The sequence below is a fragment of the Phyllobates terribilis genome, unplaced genomic scaffold (assembly GCF_046119375.1).
Source record: "Phyllobates terribilis strain yellow unplaced genomic scaffold, ASM4611937v1 Scaffold_5__5_contigs__length_657084704, whole genome shotgun sequence".
Classification (NCBI taxonomy): Eukaryota; Metazoa; Chordata; class Amphibia; order Anura; family Dendrobatidae; genus Phyllobates; species Phyllobates terribilis.
Genome location: NW_027362765.1, coordinates 36,191,568 through 36,217,699, shown reverse-complemented (window position 1 = coordinate 36,217,699; position 26,132 = coordinate 36,191,568). Strand labels below are relative to the sequence as shown.

Sequence of the window (26,132 nt, the reverse complement as noted above, 5' to 3'; positions counted from 1 at the left end):
TTTCTTGCCATAATACAAATTTTAACAGTCTATTCAGTAGGACTATCAGCTGTGTATCCACCAGACTTCTGCACAACACAACTGATGGTCCCAATCCCATTTATAAGGCAAGAAATCCCACTTGTTAAACCTGACAGGGCACACCTGTGAAGTGAAAACCATTTCTGGTGACTACCACTTGAAGCTCATCAAGAGAATGCCAAGAGTGTGCAAAGCAGTCATCAAAGCAAAAGGTGGCTACTTTGAAGAACCTAGAATATAAGACATATTTTCAGTTGTTTCACACTTTTTTGTTAAGTATATAATTCCACATGTGTTAATTCATAGTTTTGATGCCTTCAGTGTGAATGTACAATTTTCATAGTCAAGAAAATACAGAAAAATCTTTAAATGAGAAGGTGTGTCCAAACTTTTGGTCTGTAGTGTATGTAAGTAGATTATCTCAAACAATGATAGCTGAGCCCTGCACCTTTACCTCTGACATGTGACTAATAATCCTTGAACTGTGGATGTGTACTTAAAAAAGGAAATGTGCCTCTGTAGCAGTGAGACTTGGGACAGAGAATCAAGGAACATCAGAAAGACTTTACAAGGAGAATGAGAAACATTCAGGACAGCAGATGGATTGCATGGCATCCAAAGATACACAGATTTGTATTCTACATGATTCTAGTCTAAGGGTACTGGACTGACTGGAAAGTTATGGATTTGCTCCATTTAACCATCAGAGAGACCATGGATACTTTTGAGGAGACCAGGAGAGGATGAAGAAGTCACCTGGCCCCATGGATATGTTGTTTTAGGGTTGCTAGGAGGGACCCACCGGTCGCCTAGAACCCATAGAGACATTTGGAGTTGCCAGGAGGGACCCACCGGTCACCTAGCCCCATGTAAACTCTCAAAGAGGCCAGAGTGGGATCCGTGGGTCTCCTGGCCTTGTACCTCAATGGACTGCTAGCTTCTTAAGCTTGCCGCTACCTTCTCTCTGTGGGGGCCCGCCAGAAGCGGGGAGGGCCACTGGTTGAGGTAGTCAGCCCTGGAAGTCTCCAAAGTTGCAGCTGTTCTAATCGAGGCGGGCAGAGACGAAAGGGTGAGACTGTTCAATGTTGTACCATTTTGGGTAGTTGCTGGGACTGTTTTGAGTGTTTATTACCCGCTTTGTGGTTCAATAAGGTATTGCCACGCTGTTCTACCCTCACCCTGTGTTGTCTGAGTAGAGTTATACCCACGGAAGTCCCCGGGTCTTTATAGTTATCTGGAGCAAAAGCTACTCGAAAAGCTAGCCATAAACTGAACCCCTCTATCGGAAATGATGTTTTTAGGAACACCATGTAACTTAACAACGTGAAAGATTATGAATGTAGTTAAACTGTTAGCTGTGGGGAATTTTAGTAGGGGAACCAAGTGAACCATCTAGCTGAAATAGTCCACCACCCATACTACTGTATTACCACCAGAATTGGTCAAATCGATGACGAAATCCATGGACAAATGAGTCCAAGGTTGAGACGGAACCTTCTTAAGCAAAAGAAACCCTGCCAGGGCCTGGCAAAAGGCTTTAGACCTGGCACAAACTCTGCACTTATGAACATACTCATCAACATCCTTTCGAGCACTCTGCCACCAAAAGGACCAGGAAACAGCTCTCCAGGTGGCAGAGGAACCAATATGTCCACCAACAAAGAGTTATGCACTTTGTTAAGATCAGTGTGAAGCGAGAACAGCACAAAAAACCTGCCGGGTGGTAAGCCCTCCCAAGCACGAACCTGAGTTTTCACAATGCACTGAAATCCATCCCCAGAGAACTCACCACCACTCCTTCACTAAGAATTTTGAGTGGATTTTCGTCCCTCAACTCCGGAACTAAACTATGTGATAAAGCATCAGCCTTATCATTCTTAGTAACAGAAAGATATGTCACAGAGAAATCAAAGCAAGCAAAAAAGAAGGCCCACCAGGGCTGTCTAGTATTCAAGCACTTAGCGGCGTCAACATACAGTAAATTTTTGTGATCAGTAAAGACCATAATTCTATGCATAGCCCTCTCCAACCAGTGCCTCCATTCCTAGAAAGCTCTCTTAACAGCCAAGAGTTCCAAATCACTGTTAACATAGTTGAATTCTGCTGGTGAGAATTTATGAGAAAAAAAAGCACAAGGATGAAGGTAACCATCCTTCTTCTATGAAAGAACAGCACCCATCCCCACAGAAGAGGTGTGTATCCTCAACTACAAAAGGCCCATCAACATTGGGTTGACTGAGGACAGGAGCTTTAGAAAAGGCTGATTTGAGAGCAACAAACACTTCAACAGCCTCAGTAGCCCAAGAGGAAAAGTCAGTATTCTTCTTGGTCATATAAGTAAGAGGTCTGACTATGAGAGAAAAGTTCTTAATGAATTTATGATAATAATTAGCAAAACCTAAGAACCTCTGTAAAATGTTAAAATTAATAGGTTGTACCCAATCAAGAACAGCCTGTACCTTAACCATCTGAAAACATATACCAGAAACCAAATGACCCAAAAATGTAATCTGCAGCACCACAAACTGACACTTCTCTAGCTTGGCAAACAAATGACTGTCACAAAGAACCTAAATCACCTGCTCCTCACAAGAACCAGAGTAAATCAAGATATCATCCAATGATATCACCACAAATCTACCCACCAAATAATAAAAATATAATTTATTAAGTTCTGAAACATTGCTGCAATACTGGTCAAACCGAATGGCATCACAAAGTTTTCCAAGTGACCCTCGGATGTATTGAAGGCAATGTTCCACACATCACCTTGGCGAACACATGTAAGGTTATATGCCCCTCTCAGATCCAGTTTAGAAAAGCACTTGGTCCCCACTTGTTGATTACACAGTTCAGGAATAAGAGGTAATGGGTATGGATTACGTACAGTAATCTTATTAATCTCTCTAAAATCCAAACAAGGACGCAAACCTCCATCTTTTTTCTTAACAAAGAAAAACCCACGACAACTGGTGAGGTGGAAGGCCTTATGTGATCCTTGGAGAGACTCTTTTGAGTGTATTTTTTCAAGGCATCTCTATCAGGAAGAAAGAGGTTAAATGGATAAGATTTAAGCAATTTGACCTTTGGGATAAATTTGATAGCACAATCATATGACCTATGCAGGGGTAGAATTCAGTATCAGAAAAAAACATCCTCAAAATCCGGAATAAAATCTGAGGGAAGAGATCTCGTAGATGCCAGGGATTTAGATAAACAACTGTAAAAACAAAAATTTGCCCAAGACTTAACCTTGTTAGTCTCCCAATTTGATGGTAGGATTGTGTTTCGCCAACCAGGGCATACCTAACACTATTTTAGCTTTTATGTAAGGAAACACCATGAATGAAATAGATTCAGTGTGTAACACTCCCACTCTCATGCACACATTCTCATCCTTACGAGTAACATGATTTTGGGTAAGTGGAGAATTATCAATTGCAGATACTTGAAAAGGATGACCAAGAGTTGAAACTGTGTACCCACACTTCAAAGAAAAATCACTGTCAATGAGATCTAAGGTGGAACCTGAGTCAATAAATGCAGAGGTAAATATAACTCCAAGTCTGATTTGGTAACCAAAGACAATTGTAAAAAACAACCAATAGTATGCATGAGAGATAACTTCAAACCTTTAGAAACAGTGTCCTTACATATTAATGATTTTTTCTTTCTCTTTACCATAAAGAAATGTACAGTATTATTGTATCTGAAACACTGAATCATCATTACATGACCCATTTGACTGCAGTAACTAAAACACCCTCAAATGTGTTCTTATCCCTAAGACGTCTATCCAAACGCACTGGCTGTGACATCGCCTCTTCCAGGGACAATGGAGAGGGACTACAACCCCTGGCAAAAATTATGGAATCACCAGGCTCGGAGGATGCTCATTCAGTTGTTTAATGTTGTTGAAAAAAAGCAGATCACAGACATGGCACAAAACTAAAGTCATTTCAAATGGCAACTTTAGGGCTTTAAGAAACACTAAAAGAAATCAAGATTAAAAATGTGGTACTCAGTAAGGGTAATTTTTTTCAGACCAAGCAGAGGGAAAAAATTATGGAATCACTCAATTCTGAGGAAAACATTATGGAATCATGAAAAACAAACACACAAAAGAACACTCCAAAACATCACTAGTATTTAATTGCACCACCTCTGGCTTTAATATCAGCTTGCAGTCTCTGAGGCATGGACTTTAATGAGTGACAAACAGTAGTCTTCATCAATCTGGCTCCAACTTTCTCTGATTGCTGTTGCCAGATCAGCTTTGCAGGTTGGAGCCTGGTCATGTACCATTTTCTTCAACTTGCACCAAAGATTTTCAATTGGATTGAGATCCGGACTATTTGCAGGCCATGACATTGACCTTATGTGTCTTCTTTCAAGGAATGCTTTCACAGTTTTTGCTCTATGGCAGGATGCATTGTCATCTTGAAAAATGATGTCATCATTACCAAACATCCTTTCAATTGATGGGATAAGAAAACTGTCCAAAATATCAATGTAAACTTGGGCATTTATTGAAGATGTAATGACAGCCATCTCCCAGTGCCTTTATCTGACATGCAGCCCCATATGATCAATGACTGTGGAAATTTGCATGTTCTCTTCATGCAGTCATCTTTATAAATCTCATTGGAACGGCACCAAACAAAAGTTCCAGCATCATCACCTTGCCCAATGCAGATTCGCTATTCATCACTGAATATGACTTTCATCCAGTCTTCCACAGTCCACTATTGCTTTTCCTTAGCCCATTGTAACCTTGTTTTTTTCTGTTTAGGTGTTAATGATGGCTTTTGTTTAGCTTTTCTGTATGTAAATCCCATTTCCTTTAGGCGGTTTCTTACAGTTCGGCCACAGACATTGACTCCATATTCGTTCCTCATTTGTTTTGTTGTGCATTTCCTGTTTTGAAGACATATTGCTTTAAGTTTCCGGTCTTGACGCTTTGATGTCTTCCTTGGTCTACCAGTATGTTTGCCTTTAACAACCTTCCCATGTTGTTTGTATTTGGTCCAGATTTTAGACACAGCTGACTGTGAACAACCAACATCTTTTGCAACATTGCCTGATGATTTACCTTCTTTTAAGAGTTTGATAATCCTCTCCTTTGTTTCAACTGACATCTCTCGTGTTGGAGCCAAGTCCACTTGGTGCAACAGCTCTCCAAGGTGTGATCACTCCTTTTTAGATGCAGACTAATGAGCAGATCTAATGTGATGCATGTGTTAGTTTTGGAAATGAAAATTTACAGGGTGATTCCATAATTTTTTCCTCAGAATTGAGTGATTCCATAATTTTTTCCCGCTGCTTGGTCTGAAAAAAAAATTACCCTTACTGAGTACCACATTTTTAATCTTGATTTCTTTTAGTGTTTCTTGAAGCCCTAAAGTTGCCATTTGAAATGACTTTAGTTTTGTGCCATGTCTGTGATCTGCTTTTTTTCAACAACATTAAACAACTGAATGAACATCCTCCGAGCCTGGTGATTCCATAATTTTTGCCAGGGGTTGTATAACCATCATATCTCATATATGGCTAGAAAGACCCTGGCAAAATTGATTGCGGAGAGCTGGGTCATTCCAGGAGGTTTCCAGTGCCCAACGTCTGAACTGAGAGCAGTAGACCTTCACTTTACGATTTCCCATAACCAATCTGCGGATCATAGTTTCAGCTGCAGCAACTTTATCGGGGGTCGTCTTAAATGAGCCATAGAGCACAGAAAAAAGCATCACTGGAGAATGCTCAGGCACAGAAAATACCCAAACCTGAGGATTTTCACGGAGCAAAGAGAGAACATTATCCACACGTAAACTTCCTCCTCCAGATGAGGCAGGATGGAGATGAAAATACAATTTACATGAAGAAAAAAAAAATGAAAAACTTACTTCGGTCCCCGTTGAAACAATCCGGTAAATTTATCTTAGACTCAGAAGACTGTTTTGGGTGGAGTAGAACCTGCGTAGCGGCGAATAACGCATGCTGTTGTTGCTGCTTGATGTCTGCCACCTCCAAATACAAGGACCGCAATTGCGCGGTTAGGGCGTCCACAGCATCCATGATGGCTTCTCGGCATAGAAAAAATGGAGTGGGCTGGTGATAATGTTATGATAGTGTAGCAACTCACTTGGGAAAATAGGTAATCCATTAAAAATGGCAACTTTCTGCCGGTTCTATGTGGATCATTATACTATATGGAGGACTATATGGGGCCATTATACTGTGTGGAGGACTATGTGGAGTGCATTATACTGTACATAAGGCAACATAGTGCCCATTAGACTGTATGGAGGACTATCTGGGGCCCATTATTCTGTATGGAGGACTATGTGGGGCCCATTATTCTGTATGAAAGACTATGTGGGGGCCCATTATACTGTATGGAGGTCTATTATACCGTATGGAGGACTATGTGTGGCCCATTGCACTATATGGAGGACTATGTGGGGCCCTTAATTCTGTATGGAATACTATGTAGGACCCTTTATACTGTATGGAGGACTATGTGGTGCCCATTATACTGTATGGAGGACTATGTGTGGCCATTATACTGTATGGAGGACTATGTGGGGCCCATTATACTGTGAGGAGGGCTGTGCAGAGATCACAATTGGGAAATCATATAGTGTTCTGGTAATCATGCTTTGCCTGGTGGGTACAGTAGGGTCATCGTGCGTGTGGAGGAATTCAATGTGGGAGTATCATATTGTGTTTGGGGAGCACTTTTGTTGGCATCATACTTCATAAGGGCAATGAAAGGACAATCTAGGGGCTTCAACAGGAGTAAAATTGCTTGGTAAGGGCTGCAAAGTTGTGAGAGATGCTCTTCTGTAACTCCACCAAATATTAAGGTGTTGTTTTGGGGATGTGGGGGGACAATTAGAACTTCTCCTATGTGGCCCCATGATTTCTATGTACGCCCCTGCCTGTGAGGAAATACCCAATTCTACGGTCATGTGATCTGACTTAACTCCTTCCGTTTTAGCACTTTCGTTTTTTGGTCCCCATCTTCCCAGAGCCATAACTTTTTTATTTTTCCATCAATATGGCCGCCTGAGGGCATATTTTTGTAGGACAAGTTGTACTTTTGAATGACACCATTGGTTTTACCATATTGTTTACTGGAAAATGGGAAAAAAAAATTCCAAGTGTGGTGAAATTGCAGAAAAAGAGCAATTCTACAGTTATTTATTTTTTCCCATGTTTACTAAATCCTAAAACTGACCTGCCATTATGATTCTCCAGGTCATTACCAGTTTGTAGGTACCAAACATGTATAGGTTCTTTATTATTTAAGTGGTGAACAAAAAAAAATCCAAAGTTTGTTAAAAAAAAAAGTCGCCATTTTCCGAGACCCGTAGCGTCTCCATTTTTTGGGATCTGGGGCCGGGTGAGGGCTTATTTTTTGCGCACCAACGTTTTTATTGATACCATTTTGGGACAGATGTGATGTTTTGATCGCCGATTATTGCATTTTATTGCAATGTTGTGGTGACAAAAAAAAAACGTAATTCTGGCGTTTTGATTTTTTTTCTTGTTATGCCGTTTACCGATTGGATTAATTATTTTTATATATTGATAGATTGGGCGATTCTGAACGTGGCAATACCATATATATATATATATATATTTTTTTTTTTACTATTGAATGGGGCAAAAGGGGGCGATTTAAACTTTTATATTTTTTCATACTTTTAAAAACATTTTTTCACTTTTCACTAGCTTCAATAGTCTCCATGGGAGACTAGAAGCTGCGATCATCAGATCACCTGTGTGTAGCAGAAATGCTCACTTGCTATGAGCACCGACCGCTGGGCGGCACTCATAGCATCCAGGCAATGACAACCACAGGGGTCTCCTGCAGACCCCGAGTTGTTATGCCAACTCATCAACGACACACAGTCATTTGACACGGGCGCCGATGGGTAGGACTTATGATGTCCTTCCAGCGCGGCCATGTTAAATGCCGCAGTCACAGATTGGCAGCGGCATTTAACATGTTAACAGCCGCAGGTGGATCGCAATTCCACACGCGGCAGTTAGGGCCACATGACAGCTGATTAGATCATCTGTCATATCCCCGTAAAGGGAGAGACCCGACATGTGCCATAAATGTATTTGTGTATCTGTGTATTTGAGTTTGAGATCTCTGGTTTAGTGTATTTTGTTCAGTATCAGGATGGTGGTTATACTCAGACACTGTGGTGATAATATATGGTCATTGTGTGGCAACATTTACCCCCTTTATGTTGCTCATTATTGGTATATTAGGTTTGGTATAGCGGACTTATTCCATAACGGTATGAAAAATATTTGTAATTTGGTAACTGTATGTACACCTCGTCACACGTGGCTCCGCTCCGTACACCTCGCACACACGTGGCTCCGCTCTGTACACCTCGTACACGTGCAGCTCCGCTCCACACACTTCGTACACACGCGGCTCCGCTCCACACACTTCGTACACACGCGGCTCCGCTCCGTACACACGCGGCTCCGCTCCGTACACTTCGTACACACGCGGCTCCGCTCCGTACACTTCGTACACACGCGGCTCCGCACACACGCGGCTCCGCTCCGTACACCTCGTACACGCGCGGCTCCAATCTGGCCTCGTACATACACGGCTCCACTCCGTACACCTCGTACAACCACGGCTCCGCTCCGTACACCACACACGGCTCCGCTCCGTACACCTCTTAAACAAGCGGCTCCGCTCCGTACACCTTGCACACGCGCAGCTCTGCTCCATACACCTCGTACACACGCAGCTCCACTACATCCAAACTGTAAACCCCTCCTGACCCCACCGCACCGTACACATCTTACACAGGCAGCTCCGCACGCCTCGTACACGCGCGGCTCCGCACGCCTCGTACACGTGCGGCTCCGCTCTGCACACCTCATACACGCGCGGCTCTGCTCCGTACCGCACATCTCGTACACGCGCGGCTCCGTACCGTACGCCTCGTACACGCGCCGCTCCGCTCCGTACCGTACCGCACATCTCGTACACGCTCCGCTCCGTACCGTACCGCACATCTCGTACACGCGCGGCTCCGCTCCGTACACCTCGTACACGCGCGGCTCTGCTCCGTACACGCGCGGCTCTGCTCCGTACACGCGCGGCTCTGCTCCGTACACGCGCGGCTCTGCTCCGTACACGCGCGGCTCTGCTCCGTACACGCGCGGCTCCACGCCGAACGCCTCGTACGCGCGCGGTTCCGCTCCGTACGCCTCGTACGCGCGCGGCTCCGCTCCGTACGCCTCGTACGCGCGCGGCTCCGCTCCGTACGCCTCGTACGCGCGCGGCTCCCCTCCGTACGCCTCGTACGCGCGCGACTCTGCTCCGTACACCTCGTACACACCCGGCTCCACTCCGTACGCCTCGTACGCGCGCGGCTCCGCTCCGTACGCCTCGTACGCGCGCGGCTCCGCTCCGTACACCTCGTACACACGCGGCTCCGCTCCGTACACCTCGTACACGCGGCTCCGCTCCGTACACCTCGTACACACGCAGCTCCGCTCCGTACACCTCGTACACGCGGCTCCGCTCCGTACACCTCGTCCGTACGCCTCGTATGCGCGCGGCTCCGCTCCGTACACCTCGTACACACGCGGCTCCGCTCCGTATACCTCGTACACGCGGCTCCGCTCCGTACACCTCGTACACGCGCGGCTCCGCTCCGTACGCCTCGTACACGCGCGGCTCCGCTCCGTACGCCTCGTACACGCGCGGCTCCGCTCCGTACGCCTCGTACACGCGCGGCTCCGCTCCGTACGCCTCGTACACGCGCGGCTCCGCTCCGTACGCCTCGTACACGCGCGGCTCCGCTCCGTACGCCTCGTACACGCGCGGCTCCGCTCCGTACGCCTCGTACACGCGCGGCTCCGCTCCGTACGCCTCGTACACGCGCGGCTCCGCTCCGTACGCCTCGTACACGCGCGGCTCCGCTCCGTACGCCTCGTACACGCGCGGCTCCCCTCCGTACGCCTCGTACACGCGCGGCTCCGCTCCGTACACCTGGTACACACGCGGCTCCGCTCCGTACACCTCGTACACACGCGGCTCTGCTCCGTACACCTCGTACACACGCGGCTCTGCTCCGTACGCCTCGTACACGCGCGGCTTTGCTCCGTACGCCTCGTACACACGCGGCTCCTCTCCGTACACCTCGTACACACGCGGCTCTGCTCCGTACACCTCGTACACACATGGCTCCGCTCCGTACACCTCGTACACACGCGGCTCTGCTCCGTACACCTCGTACACACGCGGCTCTGCTCCGTACACCTCGTACACATGCGCGGCTCCGCTCCGTACTCCTCGTACACACGCGGCTCCGCTCCGTACACCTCGTACACACACGGCTCCGCTCCGTACACCTCGTACACACGCGGCTCCGCTCCGTACACCTCGTACACACGCGGCTCTGCTACATCCACACTGTAAACCCCTCCTGACCCCACACATAACCTTCCCCTCATCCAGCACCATGACAACCAGCACAGCAGAGTCCTGCATCCACTGAGGCCCCTGATCATGTGACCCCTGACTCCTCCCCTCCTGTGACCTCATCACAGGTCCTGTGCGCACAGAACAGCCATATATGTGGTGGCGGCTCTGCAGGTGGAGGTATGTGGAGACCCCATTACTGGGCGCAGGCCGCATTAACCACTTCACTGCTGAGACTATTTAGCTGTTTGAGCCTCTTTCTAAGAGCCATAACATTTTTGTTCCTTTTCCTGTGATAGATACATACGACCCAATTATGAAAGAGCAAATATGGACACCTGTATAATTCACATACTATGGTGCTCTTTTCTTGTTCATCACTGTGCCCTCCATGCAGTATAATGTTCCCACAGTACCGCCATCCCCCCACACACAGTATAATGTTCCCACAGTGCCGCCATCCCCCCACACACAGTATGATACTACATGTTGCCCCCCACAGTCTGGTACCACCCACCCCACTTGCTAATAAATACTCCCTTAGGCCTTCTTCACACATACCGGAGACACATACACAGGCAGACCCATTCAAATGAATCGGTCTGTGCATGTCAGTGTGTATCCAAGGACTGTGTCCGTGAGCAAAACACGCTGACATGTCCGTTTTTTACCCACTGCACGGGCTGCAAAACGTCCCACACAGATGATTTCCGTGTGCTATCCGTGTGACACGTACCGGTGCCTGGGAATCAGTGTACAGTTAGCGCTGTTCCCAAGCGCCGGGTGCTAAACACTGCACTCATCATTGACCCCTTCCGGCGCTGCGATCAGCACCAGCAGGGTACAATGTTGAAAGTAGAAGTCTGCTCCCGCTGTCTCCAACTGTAAAAATAAGAATAAAGTAAAACAAAATCCATATGCTCACCTGTCCTAAGTGTCCCCCTCGCGCCAAGGAACCGGGTAGAATAATTTGCTGCAGCGAGTGGGCCCCGGACCTCTTCTGAGCTCAGTGAGTGACAGGACACCGCTCACTGCAGCGAGTTATTCTCCCCGGCTCCTCTGCGTTATCAGTCGCATGGATTACAGTGGCGGACACTTGGGACAGATGAGCATAAGGATTTTTTTTATTTTATTCTTATTTTTACAGTTGGAGACAGCTGGAGCAGACTACTACTCTCAACATTGTCCCCCGCTGGTGCTGATCGCAGCATCGGCAGAGAACATGATGAGGGCAGGGTTCAGCACCCGGCGCTTGGGAACAGCGCTAACTGTACACTGATTCCCAAGCGCCGACACATGTGATCCTGAAATATCCAGACTTGTGAAACCGGCCTTAGCTCCATTCTTAAAGCGCACCTGTCAGCCGGATTGTGCTCTATAAACTACATACACTGTCAGGTGGGCGCCATTACACTGATTAAAATGATACCTTGATTGATGAAATCCGTCCTGTGGTTCTTGTGTAATCTTTACTTTCAGTTTGGAGATAATGATATGCTCGTGCTTCGGGGTGGCCTGTGGGGGGCGCTTTATCTGGTGCTCTGCTTGCTTATTCTGCTATATGCGCTTATGACAGCTCACTGTGCCTTCACTGACCTGCCTCCTACATAATGTATCTAATAGTGCAAGGTTAGGTAATAGGATGCCGGTCAGTGAAGGCACAGATGAATATGTAAGCAGAGCACCAGATAGAGCCCACCGCACAATCCCACCCCGAAGCACGTGCATATCATTATCTCCAAACTGAAAGTAAAGATTACACAAGAACCACTGGACGAATTTCATCAACCAAGGTATCATTTTAATCAATGTAATGTCACCCAACTGACAGTGTATGTAGTTTACTGAGCACAATCTTGCTGACAGGTGCACTTTAATTTCTGTACAGTTGAACCCGGGACATGAGATAATCACCACACGATAATTGTGTAGGATAATAGAATATAATAAAGTCGTTATGGTCGTGATTTTACCAACATTGTGCAGGGAGATTGTTTTATGTATATGAAGCATATTTCTTATTGCTAAATCTGATTTTTGTGTTTTTTTTATTCATTTACATCTTTTTTTTTCAGCAACTTTCATTAGTGCGATCATGCAACATACAAGCCTATGATTGCTCCGGTGATGCACTGTACTACTGTTGTGCAGTGTATTATTCTTGCCTGTCAGTGTAATACTAATGGCCCCATACACATTAGATAACTGTTGGCTGAATGATCATTGGGTTGACGGCAATCTCTTCCGACTCCCCCATACACACGAACATTCAGCTGAGTTGAGCTTTCCTGTGGTCTCTATGAGAGAGCCATTAGAAGACTCTTCTAGCAGAGGATTATCTGCAGGAGGAAACAAAAGGATCAGTCTAAAATTCAGTATGCAACATTCTTCTCTCACCTGATATGATCTGATGGAAGTTCCCCTTACATATTCAAAGGTTAGCCGATCTTCCCAAGATCAGCGGTTTGAGCACAGGTCAGTGCATCAAAGCTGCGGTGGTGACTTCATCTAGTGATGTGTACTCGCCACTGGATGGAGTCTTTGCTGCATCCCTGGTGCCTAATGACACCAGTATTTATTCTGATCTGAGCACTGCATGACATGACTGCTCCACTCAGATCACAGTAATTTCCAGTGTGTGCTCACCAGGTACGGGCACCAGGGCTGAGGTGGTGATTTCATCCATCCATCTTTACATGTCATTGTATGAAATCAACACTGGGGGCCGGACTTGTGCTTACCTGCTCGCCAGTAATTACCGTGATCTGAGTGCCACAATCATATGACAACTTCACTCAGATGACAGTAATTACTTGTGACAGAAGGAAATTGTAGCCCAGCATGTGCCCAGTTAACAGCTGAGGTAGCCACAGCACAGAAGCACAAGAGATAGGGTGGGACACTGACCTCAGTCACCTATGCCCAGGGGCTGCCGTATTTGCAGTGTGCAAGTGTAGGGCTCTAACACTTATAAACCAGGAAATAGAAATGGCAGCTCCCAGTGGCTGAGTTAAAAAGTTATTTAAAAAAATACACCATTGCATTTTACACATTTTAAACTTAAATTCAAAACATTGAAAAAAAATACTTTTGTGACACACTCCCGTTAAAATGCCTCAAGCTTCTGTGTATGAATCAAACATGAGATCTAAGTGATAAAAGATGACCGGCTGGGGAAGACGGGAAACATTCATACAGGGGGCTGGTGGTGATGTAGTCAGTGACGGACTCAGACCAAATATGTTTATAGAGCTGTAGTAGAAAATTAACAAGTCGTCCTCATCATGAAGTAGTTATTTCTCATGTCACATGTAATGAATATATCCTGCAGTATTACTACTGCCGATTCCAGTGTCGGTAAATGAGGCGAAAATCAGCGTTATGGAAGATGAGTTTATGAGAAATGTATTCAGCAGCAGACTCCCAGGAAGAAACTACTGGTTGCGTGTGTGGTCTAAAATGGATGGGTTTTATTAGATGGAAAGAAAAAAAAATAATACTGTTGTCATGGTCAGGGCCCTCACTCAGCCTCTATGTATTAGTAGTAGATATAAATAAAAAAACAGAAAGCTTTAAAATAATAAAAATAGTAGTAACTCACATTATTGATCTCCCATAACTCCTGTGCCACCATTGCTTGGGTCCCCCGCCAGTCAATATATTTCCTGGTCAATCCCAACGAACATGTGATCCGTACAGCCAATCAGTGGCCAAAGCAGTGACTAACATAGGTCTAGTGAGTATGGTTATGGAGGAGATGTCTTTGTCAGCAATTGAATTTATGTTTAGTGTTATGGACCAGATAAATCAAAATCATGAAGCATCCTCCTTTGTGCAAGTAATTGGGAGCATGGAGGAGATGTCTTCATAAAGCAATTCTTCTTATGTTCCAGTCCATATGAGATAAAAAGAAAATAACATCTACTCGTTCTATCTCCTGATATGATTCCCCTTATCTCCAGTAATTGAATTATTACATGGGATCTTTATCATGTTACATCGGCTCATCCTCTTCCCATTTAGGTCCCTACAATATTGGATCCTCTCAGTGTAGATCTTTTAAGTAAGAGAATTTTCCTGATTGACTCATCAAAGATGGATAGAGGCAGGATCAAGATGGCGAAGAGGATATTACACCTCACCTTAGAGATCCTCTTTCGGCTTACAGGAGAGGTGAGAGATTCTGATGACGTCATATTATATCATTCTTATCCATGGGAATAACAGACGGACAGAACTGTAAAGGTGAGGACTCTGGAAATGTCTGTAGTGAGATTTATTAATGTGTCTCTCCATAACTAGGATTACACAGTAGTGAAGAAGACCTCTAGTGAGCGCTGTCAGGCCCCTGTGTCTGAGGAATGGGGAAGAACCTTGAGCCCAATCATGGTGCCTCCACCTCACCCCCTGATACATGAGGACATCAATGACCAGAAGATCCTAGAACTCACCTACAAGATGATTGAGCTGCTGACTGGAGAGGTGACACTGCTGGGAATGCTGGGACATTATACAGTAACGCTATGAAGGGATCGGGGGGATGACGGTGTCATTGTATCTGTCAGGTTCCTATAAGGTGTCAGGATGTCACAATCTATTTCTCCATGGAGGAGTGGGAGTATTTAGAAGGACACAAAGATCTGTACAAGAACGTCATGATGGAGGTTCCCCAGCCCCTCACATCACCAGGTAATAGACAGGACTAAATACACACAGCTGATAATTATCTGTATGCAAAGAATGAATTCAGTCCCTGTATGTGTTTCCTCCAGTTCTATCCAGTAAGAGGACAACACCAGAGAGATGTCCCCGTCCTCTTCTTCCACAGGACTGTAAACAAGAAGATCACAATATTCCTCAGGATCATCAGGTAGATGTAGAGAAGGTGTCATGAGATCTTCCCTATGATGTGCAGATGGCTGTGAAGATCTTGTGTTCAGTCTTATGAACGGTGGAGATGGCAGGAATATAGCTGATCATGGACGTGACTTCTTCATCTGTCTTTGACTTTTGCAATATTTGTTCCAGGGTGAAGATCTGACCCATATTAATACTACAGAGACATATGTGAGGGGTGATGAGTGGTGCAAAGAGGAGGTTCCTACATATGACTACCCAGGTGAGTGGTAACCACTAAATGCGGAAAAGTCACAGATTCTCCTCAGTCACCGGCTGTGGCTGCTTTATCAGTGGTGTAGTCCGGCAATATCACAATGAGATGGTCACTATTCTGTTGCTACACAACATACTCCTTTACCTGAAACTGTCCCCAACACCTTGGCACTATTCAGGTTTACAGTTCTCCCTCCAAACTTGTATTTCTTGGGGATGTTAATGATTTTTTTTCTATGTCTTCAGTTTATACAGGCTTGCTTTGTATGATATTTTGATTGTGGTGTGATTTGCCTGATTTAATCCCTTCCCTTAGTCAGTTTTCTTCCCAACCAGGCACCATGTTTCAACAAATCTAACGTGTCACTTTATGTGGCTATGACTTTGGAGCTTCTTCTGATCTCAGTGATTCTAAGATTGTTTTTTTCTGTGGCCCATTGTAATTTGTTAGTAGTAAATTTAGGTTGATTTGTTTTGTTCTTATTTACATCTGGTATTTACCCACATTTTTTTAATTTCTTACTTTTTAACCCCTTTCTGACATGTGCCGTAGATTTACGGCACATGTCAGGTCTCTCCCTTTCCGGGGACATGACAGATGATCTGATCAGTTGTCATGTGCCCCTAACAGCCGCAGGTGGAATCGCGATACACTCCCGGCTGTTAATATGTTAAATGTCGCTGTCAATCTCTGACAGCGGCATTTAACATGGCTGCGCCAGAAGGATTTCATTAATCCCGCCCATCGGCGCCCGTGTCACATGACCATGGGTCGCCGATGGGTTGGCATGACAACCCGGGGTCTGTAGGAGTCCTCTGTGGTTGTCATTGCCGGGAGGCTATGAGCACTGCTCAGCGGTCGGCGCTCATAGCCAGTGAACATTTGTATTACACACAGGCGATCTGATCATCGCCTGTGTGTAGCAAAGGCGATCAGACAATCGCAGCTTCTAGTCTCCCATGAAGACTATTGAAGCATGTGTAAAGTAAAAAAAAAATGTTTTAAAAAAAAAATTCAAAATAAAACAATAAAAAAAAGTCACATATGCACATATTTGGTATCGCCACGTTCAGAATCGTGTGATCTATCAATATATAAAAATAATTAATCCGATCGGTGAATGGTGTAATGAGAAAAAATATTAAAATGCCAGAATTATGTTTTTTTTGTCGCAGCAACATTGCAATAAAATGCAATAATGGGTGATCAAAAGAGCGTATCTACCCCAAAATGGTATCAGTAAAAACATCAGCTTGTCACGCAAAAAATAAGCCCTCACCCGGCCCCAGATCCCAAAAAATGGAGACGTCTCGGAAAATGGCTTTTTTTTTTTTTATCAAACTTTGGATTTTTTTTCACCACTTAAATAAAAATTAATCTATACATGTTTGGTATCTACAAACTTGTAATGACCTGGAGAATAATAATGGCAGTTCTGTTTTAGCATTTAGTGAACGTGGTAAAAAAATATAAAAAACCATAACTGTGAAATTGCACTTTTTTAGCAATTTCACCGCACTTGGAATTTCTTTCCCGTTTTCCAGGACACGATATGGTAAAACCAATGGTGTAGTTCAAAAGTATAACTTGTCTCGTAAAAAATAAACCCTCACATGGCCATATTGACTGAAAAATAAAAAAGTTATGGCTCCCGGAAGAAGGGGAGCAAAAAATGAAAACGCAAAAACGGAACATGGCCTGGGGTAAAGGGGTTAAATTGTTATGCCCTTAAAACAGACACAGCACACAAAATACTTGATAGATTTACTATATTTCTACTTTTTTGGAATAATTTTTCTCATATAATTTTATTTTATGTTGGATATTAGAAGCAGGGGAGTTACCCGAGTCCTATGGACCCCAGGCCAAAATTTGATCTTTGGTCCTCCACAAGCATATTGGCCGGATACTTGGGTCGTCCTAGCAGCATTGATAGAGTCTGTGTTAGCCACCCCTAAAAAAAATAATACACATGTAATATATATATAAATCTGACAGAAAAACACGGCATTTAGACAATTTTGTAGGCAATAGTTCTAAATAATACAGTTGTATAGTTAACTAATTACAAATATTATCCCCATACTATTATTGAACAAAGTCTACTATACCAATCTCACTATACAAAGGCAATATGATATGGTCACACTATAACCATATATTATTACCACATAGTGTTTAAATATAATCCCAGTTTCCCCCATCTAGATATAATGCCCCCCCCCCATTGTGCCACCGTGGTGGTAATATTTAAGAAAACAGAAGAAACCTGCAAGAAGCAAAAATGAACATAAACCCTGCTGTAAAAAAATAAAAAGCAAAAATGAACATAAACCATGCTGTAAAAAAATAAAAATCGAAAGTACATTTAAATAACATAGGGTTCTTAGTAACACTGTTTTTGATCAAAAATAGTATAAAAGCTATCCCATAACGGCACAGTGACCCCATTCGGGATGATCCTACTCTGTCTAATATTTAAAACCTTACCATCTGTCAAAGGTGACCTTAGTGTGCGAATAAGGTCAGACAACTGACCGGGTCCCGAACTGTGGACACTAGCCCAGGGAAGCTATATAAATGTGATTTCCAGCTCAAGGAAGGGAGGCCACACCCTGGCTTGCACAGAATGCAAAGAAAAAAAACAACAAAAATCTGAGCTTGGTTTAAGCACATAAACGTACGTTTATACTGCCCATAAATCAGAAAACACCTACTAGAAGCAAGAATAAACACAAACCCTGCTGTAAAAAAAAAAGGAAAGAGTGCATTTAAATTACATAGGGTTCTTCGTAACATTGTTTTATTTAAGAAAACAACTAAATCTCATAGCCCTTTTCTCAGTTGTCTACCTGCCCCGCATCTATCTACAGCCATAGATCTATCAGCAAGCCAACGTCAAACTGCATCACATCTCAGGCGGTGCAATTCGTCAGTGTGCTCTGCAGGTGCAGGCCTGTGATTGGACTGTGGCTGTAGATTAAGCATGTGGTAGAGAACCAGTTGCTCTCTGCGCCGCAATATTTTTCAACTGAAAGTGTGTCCTCATATGCACCTTGAATAGAAAATAACTCTGACACAAATCCCCCACCTCCACTGGCTTAGTTACACCCTCTACAACTGTGATCGTTCCCAACATATTTAGAAGGTTTGAAAATTTTGTAATAAGTTTTCATGTGTTAAAGCAGTTTTACAAAACTTGTTTTTTGGGGGGCAACAAATCACTTTTAAAATTACTTTGAAAGTCCTATACTATCAAAAAAACTGCCTTTGTTAAATCTTCAGTTGCTTCCCGCAAGTTAACAAAGCAGAATTCAAAAATTAAAAATTCTCTGTGGCTACTGGAACACAGATTTTCCAGGCGCAAATAGTGCACGGCACGGTGACGCAGTGGTTAGCACTGCAGCCTTGCAGCGCTGGGGTCCTGGGTTCAAATCCCACCAAGGACAACATCTGCAAGGAGTTTGTATGTTCTCCCCATGTTTGCATGGGTTTCCTCCGGGTTCTCCGGTTTCCTTCCACACTCCAAAGACATACTGATAGGGAATCTAGATTGTGAGCCCTGATGGGGACAGCGACCATAATGTATGTAAACCGCTGCAGAATATGTTAGCTCTATATAAAGATTATTATTATTAAACCGTGTGCCCAGCTCGTGCTTCTGAATACACACATAATATAAATTGTTAGGTGGGTTGTTCCTGCTACAGTAATGCCAAATAAGTGGCTGCTATTTGTGGTTTGAACACACTGCTGAAGGAGGAGGGAAAATTGGTTTTGGGAGCATATAATTTGTTGATATTGATTTATGGATGCCATGTTGCTTTTCAAAAGCTCTTGCGCTAATAATGTGCAAACCCTCTGATTTTCCACTGACTAATGATGAACTTGAGTGGGAGCATATTTTTTTGCAGTATGTGCTGTTCCCCCAGAGATAATTACTATTCAGCTGTTTGGATTGCATATCTTAGAAAATAAATTCTGCATTTGTTTGTTACCTGCTAAATATATTTTCTTGCTATGCCACCATCTGCTGGTTAGTATTTGTTTACCGCTCGCTCTTGTTTGTTCCAACTAAGTTGGTTAAAACTGGGCGTTGCTTCTCATGACAGTTGGTGGGTCACTTGTTCTAAGTAGCCATTTTATAGCCAGAGTTGCTGTTAGACACGGACCACTTGTGCTGGGCTTGTGAAGTTATCAATTTCTAACCAGCAGCAACCGACATCAGCGGCTTCAGAGGAAGTTACAGTTTTGTACCGACATGTATTAGGTTCTACATTCGAGTCTACGGATGCTGACTCTGCGCTGGTCCTGTCTGCTAATCATCTTGGATACGGAGGGAGGAAGATCTCACAGCAGCCTATCAGTCAGCTACACCTCCATTCGCCTTATGTGGAGACAGAACAAAGAACAAGTTTTTACTGCTATCATTTTGAGCTACATAACATCTTTTGATTGCTGGTTATTTCAATATTTGAGAGATGAAATTAACTAAGACTACTACTGTGAACTGTTTTTTTTGTTATTAAATAATTTAATTATGCTACATATTTGCTATTTCTATGGACATTTTATATGGAAATGTTGTAAAAATATATATTTTTAGGGTTATTTTATTGAAAAATAATAATTGATTTTATTTCTTGGCAGATGGTTGTGATTGGAGATCAGAGAGACATCTGACATCTTCAATTTTTAAATCGCATGAAGTATTTAACACACAAGATACAACTCAAGTGTATCCTATAATCCCAGATTCATCATCATCCTTTCACAGCAAAGATCTCTCTTCTGAGTTATCACGGACTATTAAGAAAGATAAAAGTCACAAAAGAGGTGCTAAAAATCCAACTGATCATATAGAAAAGAATCCATTTTCAAGTTCAGAATATGGAAAAAGTTTTTGCCTCAAAACGTCTTTGGTTACACATCAACAAAGTCACACAGAGGAGAAAAGATTTTCTTCTTCAGAGTGTGGAAAATATTTTAACCAGAAATCAGAGCTTGTTAGACATGAAAGCGTTCACACAGGAGAGAAGCCATATTCATGTTCAGAATGTGGGACATTGTTTGCAAAGGGTTCAAATCTTATTTTCCGTCAAAGAAATAACTCAGATGAGAAGCGTTTTTCATGTCTAGATTGTGGGAAATGTTTTAATCAAAAAACACATCTTATTAGACACCAGAGAACTCACACAGGGGAGAAGCCATTTTCTTGTTCAGAATGTGGCTATTGTTTTGCAGAGAAATCAAATCTTTTTAGACATCAGAGAATTCACACAGGGGAGAAGCCATTTTCATGTTCAGAATGTGGGAAATGTTTTGCAGATAAATCAAATCTTGCTACACATCAGAAAAATCACACAGGGGAGAAACCATATTCATGTTCAGAATGTGGGAAGCATTTTGTAGATAAATCAAATCTTGTTACACATCAGAGAACTCACACAGGGGAGAAGCCATTTTCATGTTCAGAATGTGGGAAATGTTTTGCAAATAAATCAAATCTTGCTATACATCAGAGAACTCACACTGGGGAGAAGCCATTTTCATGTTTAGCATGTGGGAAATGTTTTGCAGATCCATCAAATCTTGTTACACATCAGAGAACTCACACAGGTCAGAAGCCATTTTCCTGTTCTGATTGTGAGAAACGTTTTACAGAAAAATCAGATCTTCTGAAACATAGGAGAATTCACACAGGGGAGAAGCCATATTCATGTTCAGAATGTGGGAAATGTTTCACCAACAAATCACATCTTCTTCAACATCAAATAACTCATGAGAAAAGCCATTCTTATGTATAGAAGATGAGAAATGTTTTACTCGAAAATCATATTGTGATAAATGATCTGTGTTCTATTTATTAGTTTGCTTTATGTTTATATATTAGGTTTTTTTTATTTTCCTTCTGAGACAATCCTTTTTTATAATGTATCAACTATGGCAATTTGTGTCAGTTTCCCATTGGTTGGTGCCTTTACCCTACGTGATTGGTTCCCCCATGCTTTAAAATGTGACCACTATGATTAGTTCCTTATACTATGACTAAGGGTATTCTTGTCCGAAACGCGTCAGTTTTTTAACATCTTTCATGGATTTTGCTCATTTTGAATGGAATTTAAATAAAGGTTTTTTAATAATTACCGTCTGGATGTGCTGCTTTCCCGCTCCTTCCTCTTATTATTGCTGTGCCTCACCAACTGGATTTAGCACCCATCGGTTTCAAGTTTCTCGGTTATTCGCATGAGCTCTTCCCTGCTTCTAAATATCAGAGGCAGTCAAACGTAAAGTCAACAAAAGGAAAGATTAACCTGTCATAATCAAGCTGAAAGATTCTCCTTTACAAGGTTTGTCAAGGCAGAAAATATTGAAGAAATATTTACAGGATACGTCATCAATATCAGATCAGTGGGGGTCTGCCACCTGGTACCCTTAATAGTCAACCATTCTCAGTAATCGCCAAGTTCCAGCAGTGGTCGAATGTAGACACACAAAATTAATCTGCAACTAAGTGCGGGAAATGTTCTAAATTACCCAGGAGCTGCCACTACACATTCAATTTAGCTGTGCAGTGTAGCTCCACGGCAGGTCAGTGAAACACAGTGAGCTGTCATAAGAGCATACAGATGAATATGTAAGCAGAGCACCAGATAGAGCCCACCCCACAGGCCTGCCCCGGAGCACGAGCATATCATTATCTCCAAACTAAAACTAAAGATTACACAAGAACTACAGGACGGATTTCATCAACCAAGGTATCATTTTAATTAGTGTAATGTCGCCCATCTTACAGTCTATGCCATTTACAGAGCACAATTCTGTTGACAGGTGCGCTTTAAATAAGGGCCACCTGATTCACACCTAGTCCTTCACAGAATGATTGACCTCACTAATTGAACTTCACACTGCTATTATTTTTAACACAGCCTCCTTTCAAATAATTATTCAAATACACAGACTCAAAAACATGCAGATCATGGATGCGGAGTCTGTTGGTTTTCTTAGAATCTACTGCACCAACTGGTAAATTGTTTGATATGTGGTAATATAATTTATACCAAAAACAGTGATTAATCTGGTTAGTCATATTGGACTGCTATTATTTTGAACACTATTGTATGAAATGCTTATAATTGTACTTAAGTAACCATAGAAACATCTGACCAAAAGATGTAACACATTAAAGTAGCAAACTGTGAAATCCAAAATTTGTGTCGGTCTCAAAACTTTCAGCCATGCCTGCACAAGGTGAGAAAGGTTTTAATTGAAAGTCATATTCTGTTGATCATCAATACATTTTATTGATAGATTGTAAAAGAAAAGATTTAACAGGCAAAGTAAAAATAAGTAAGTAAACGAAAAAGGGGAAAGCAATTTAGAACATAAAGAGAATTAGAAAAAAAAACCATTTGTGATATAATTCAAACTGCAGCCCATTCTAATCATGTGTCATGGGCGGGACAGGCTGCAGACTGAACAGATCCATCATCCGAGACCTGTGTCTCAACTGACAGGATCTGTAACACACATACCTCAGTCATCAGGGAGTAGGCCTGTGCTATGTGAAGGAATATATCTACTTGCAGATAGCGGGGTTATCTCCAGCTTTATCCTCCTCAGTGTTTGTATTTTGTTCTGCACGGAAATTTCTTTAACAGAAAAACACATTTCTCTAATTTCACAAAGAGTTCTCCCTTAACCTTTGTAATACCGCACGGACATGTTTCTGGTAAGTGTCTAAATCGGGCGAGAAAATCAGAATATCACATAGGTAAATCACAACAAATCTTCCGATGCTATCAGAGAAAATATAATTCATAAAATTTTTAAAAACAGCAGGTGCATTAGATAACCCAAATGGTATGACAAGATTTTCAAATAGAACCTCAGATGTTAAGAATGCCGTTTTCCACTCATCACCCTTACAAATGCATATCAAATTGTAAGCCCCTCTAAGATCAAGTTTAGAAAACCACCTGGCACCCAGAAGCTGATTATATAGGTCGGGGGATGAGTGGAAGTGGATAAGTATTTTTAACCGTGATTTTGTTTAGTTCTCAGAAAATGAGGCAAGGACAAAGGCCGCCATCCTTCTTCTTTACAAATAAAAGTCCGGCAGCTACAGGGGAGGAGGAAGGAAGGATATGACCCATTCATAAATGTTCGTTAACATATTCTTTCGTGGTGGTCCATTCAGATCCAGACAAATTGTAAATGCGAGCTTCAGGTAATTTGGCATTGGGGACAAAATTAACAGAACAATCATAACGACGATGGGGATGTAGTATGTCCTCTTCTTTTTCCGAGAACACATCTCCGAAGTCCTCCAGGAAGGCCGGCAGACCCTTGTAACAGTTGGGGCTCCATTTAACAGTTTACTTCTGACACCAATCAATAACAGGATTGTGAATATGCAGTCATGGAAGCCTCAGTACCAACCCAGCAAGTACTCGTAAATTATCCAAAACAAAACAGGAGATAGATTCAGAGTGGAGTGCTCCCACTTGAAGCATGACATCCACTGTTACCCTCTTGTCCAAATTCCGGGCTAACGGTGTTTTGTCAATGGCGAAAATTTCCATGAGTCTTTCTAAACCATACATGTCAAACTCTGGCCCGTGGACAAATCTGGCCTGCAGAGTGGTTTAATTTGGCCCTTAATACCAGAATCACCACCCCTATGTGGGGCTATTATTCTATATAGAGGACTATGTGGGGCCCATTATTCTGTATGGTGGACTATGTGGGTGTAACGGGTCCGGGAGGCGGAACCTCTGAGCTACTATACAAGGGGGCGGCCCTTGTAAGGGAGCGGGTGGCAGTCTCTGGGTGAACGGACAGGGAGTTACGGCAAGTGATCAGGGCAGTCTCTGGGTAAGGGGTAGGTACGACCTGTGATGGCAGAGCCTCCGGGTAGGCTAGCAGGCAGATGGTAGATGTGTGCTCCCAGGTGAGCAAGCGAGAGTCTCTGGAATAGCAGGTGGTCACGGCACGTGACGGCGGAACCTCCGGGCTGGCAGGCAGGTAGGTAACGGAGAAGCGCTCCCAGGTGAGCGGGCAAGAGTCTCTGGAATAGCTGGTGGTCACCGCACGTGACAACGGGACCTCCGGGCTGGCAAGCAGGCAGGTAACGGAGATGCGCTCCCAGGTGAGCGGGCAAGAGTCTCTGAGATAGCTGGTGGTCACAGCACGTGACAACGGAGCCTCCGGGCTGGCAAGCAGGCAGATAACGGAGAAGCGCTCCCAGGTGAGCGGGCAAGCTGGTCCATAGACAGACTGACCGGAGTAGTAAGGCAGACCGTCGGACCTCAGGCAAGCAGGCAGGTAGCTGATATGCGCTCCCAGGTGAGCGGGCAGGCTGGTCCTTTAGACAGACTGACAGGAGTAGTAAGGCAGACCGTCGGACCTCAGACTGGCAGACAGGTAACAAGTATTCAGGCAGGAATCAGGCAGGTAACTGGCAGGTAACTGGCAGGAAACTGGCAGGTAACTGGCAACGGGACCTGAGGGCTGAAGCACAGGTGAGACACAGGTGCAAACAACATTGCTTGGGCACCTCCATTTAGGAGGAGGTGCCTTATATATGATGAAGTCCTCCGGCCATTGGCCGGGGACTCTTTAGGGCGACGCGCGCGGCCCCTTTAAGAGGAGGGGAGCGCGCGCGCGCCCTAAGCACAGGGGCCGGGAAGGAGCGCGCGCTGAGAGCAGAGCAGGAGGAGGACGCCGGGACTGAGCGCGCGCTGACAGCAGAGCGGGGGGAGGATGCCGGGCACGGAGCAGAGCGGTGAGGGGAGCAGCGTCCCTGCCTAGCAGAGGGCAGGGACGCCGGCACTACAGTACCCCCCCCTTTAGGCCCCCCCTTTTTTAGGCCAGACAGAAATTTAGCTAGGATGAGAGGGGCATGGATGTTCTCCCGGGGCTCCCACGTTCTCTCCTCAGGACCAAACCCCTTCCAATCTACCAGGAAAAAGGTCTTTCCTCTTACCCTTTTGGTGGCAAGAATGTTCTCTACCTCAAACTTGTCCTCAGCAGAAACCGGAGCAGGAGGCGTACCTGTAGACTTGGAAAAAGAGTTAAGCACCACAGGTTTGAGGAGAGACACATGGAAGGAGTTAGGGATCCGTAAGTTGGCCGGGAGTTTCAATTTATAGGCCACCGGGTTGATCTGACTGATGATCTCCAGTGGGCCGATGAACCGAGGCCCTAACTTATAGGAAGGGATCTTGAGCCGGACATATTTGGACGAGAGCCAGACTTTATCCCCAGGGCGGAATTGAGGAGGGTCCAGACGTTTTTTGTCAGCGTGTCTTTTCATACGCTCGGATGACAGAAGGAGTGCGGACCGGGTACTCTCCCATATGGAGGAAAATTTGTTAACAAGAGATTCCGCAGCCGGATTGTCCGCCGAGGTGGAGACGGGAAACGGGATCCGAGGATGCTGACCGTAGACTACAAAAAACGGGGATTTGGAGGAAGACTCGCTCTCGTGATTGTTGTACGAGAATTCGGCCCATGGCAGGAGATCCA

At 44.1% G+C, this 26,132-nt stretch overlaps 1 protein-coding gene across 1 annotated transcript in view; it reads left to right on the top strand.

Moving 5' to 3' along the window:
* LOC141271415 (uncharacterized) overlaps window positions 1-21,668 on the top strand; it is a 105,573-nt gene extending 83,905 nt beyond the window's left edge. The window contains exons 19-25 of the mRNA XM_073681497.1: window positions 13,821-13,894; window positions 14,513-14,662; window positions 14,792-14,971; window positions 15,055-15,178; window positions 15,262-15,359; window positions 15,518-15,608; window positions 20,253-21,668. Of these exons, the coding sequence (XP_073537598.1) occupies window positions 13,821-13,894; window positions 14,513-14,662; window positions 14,792-14,971; window positions 15,055-15,178; window positions 15,262-15,359; window positions 15,518-15,608; window positions 20,253-21,409 (1,874 nt within the window). The 3' untranslated portion in view covers window positions 21,410-21,668. The remainder of the gene's footprint in view (window positions 1-13,820; window positions 13,895-14,512; window positions 14,663-14,791; window positions 14,972-15,054; window positions 15,179-15,261; window positions 15,360-15,517; window positions 15,609-20,252) is intronic.
* Window positions 21,669-26,132: the final 4,464 nt, after the last annotated feature.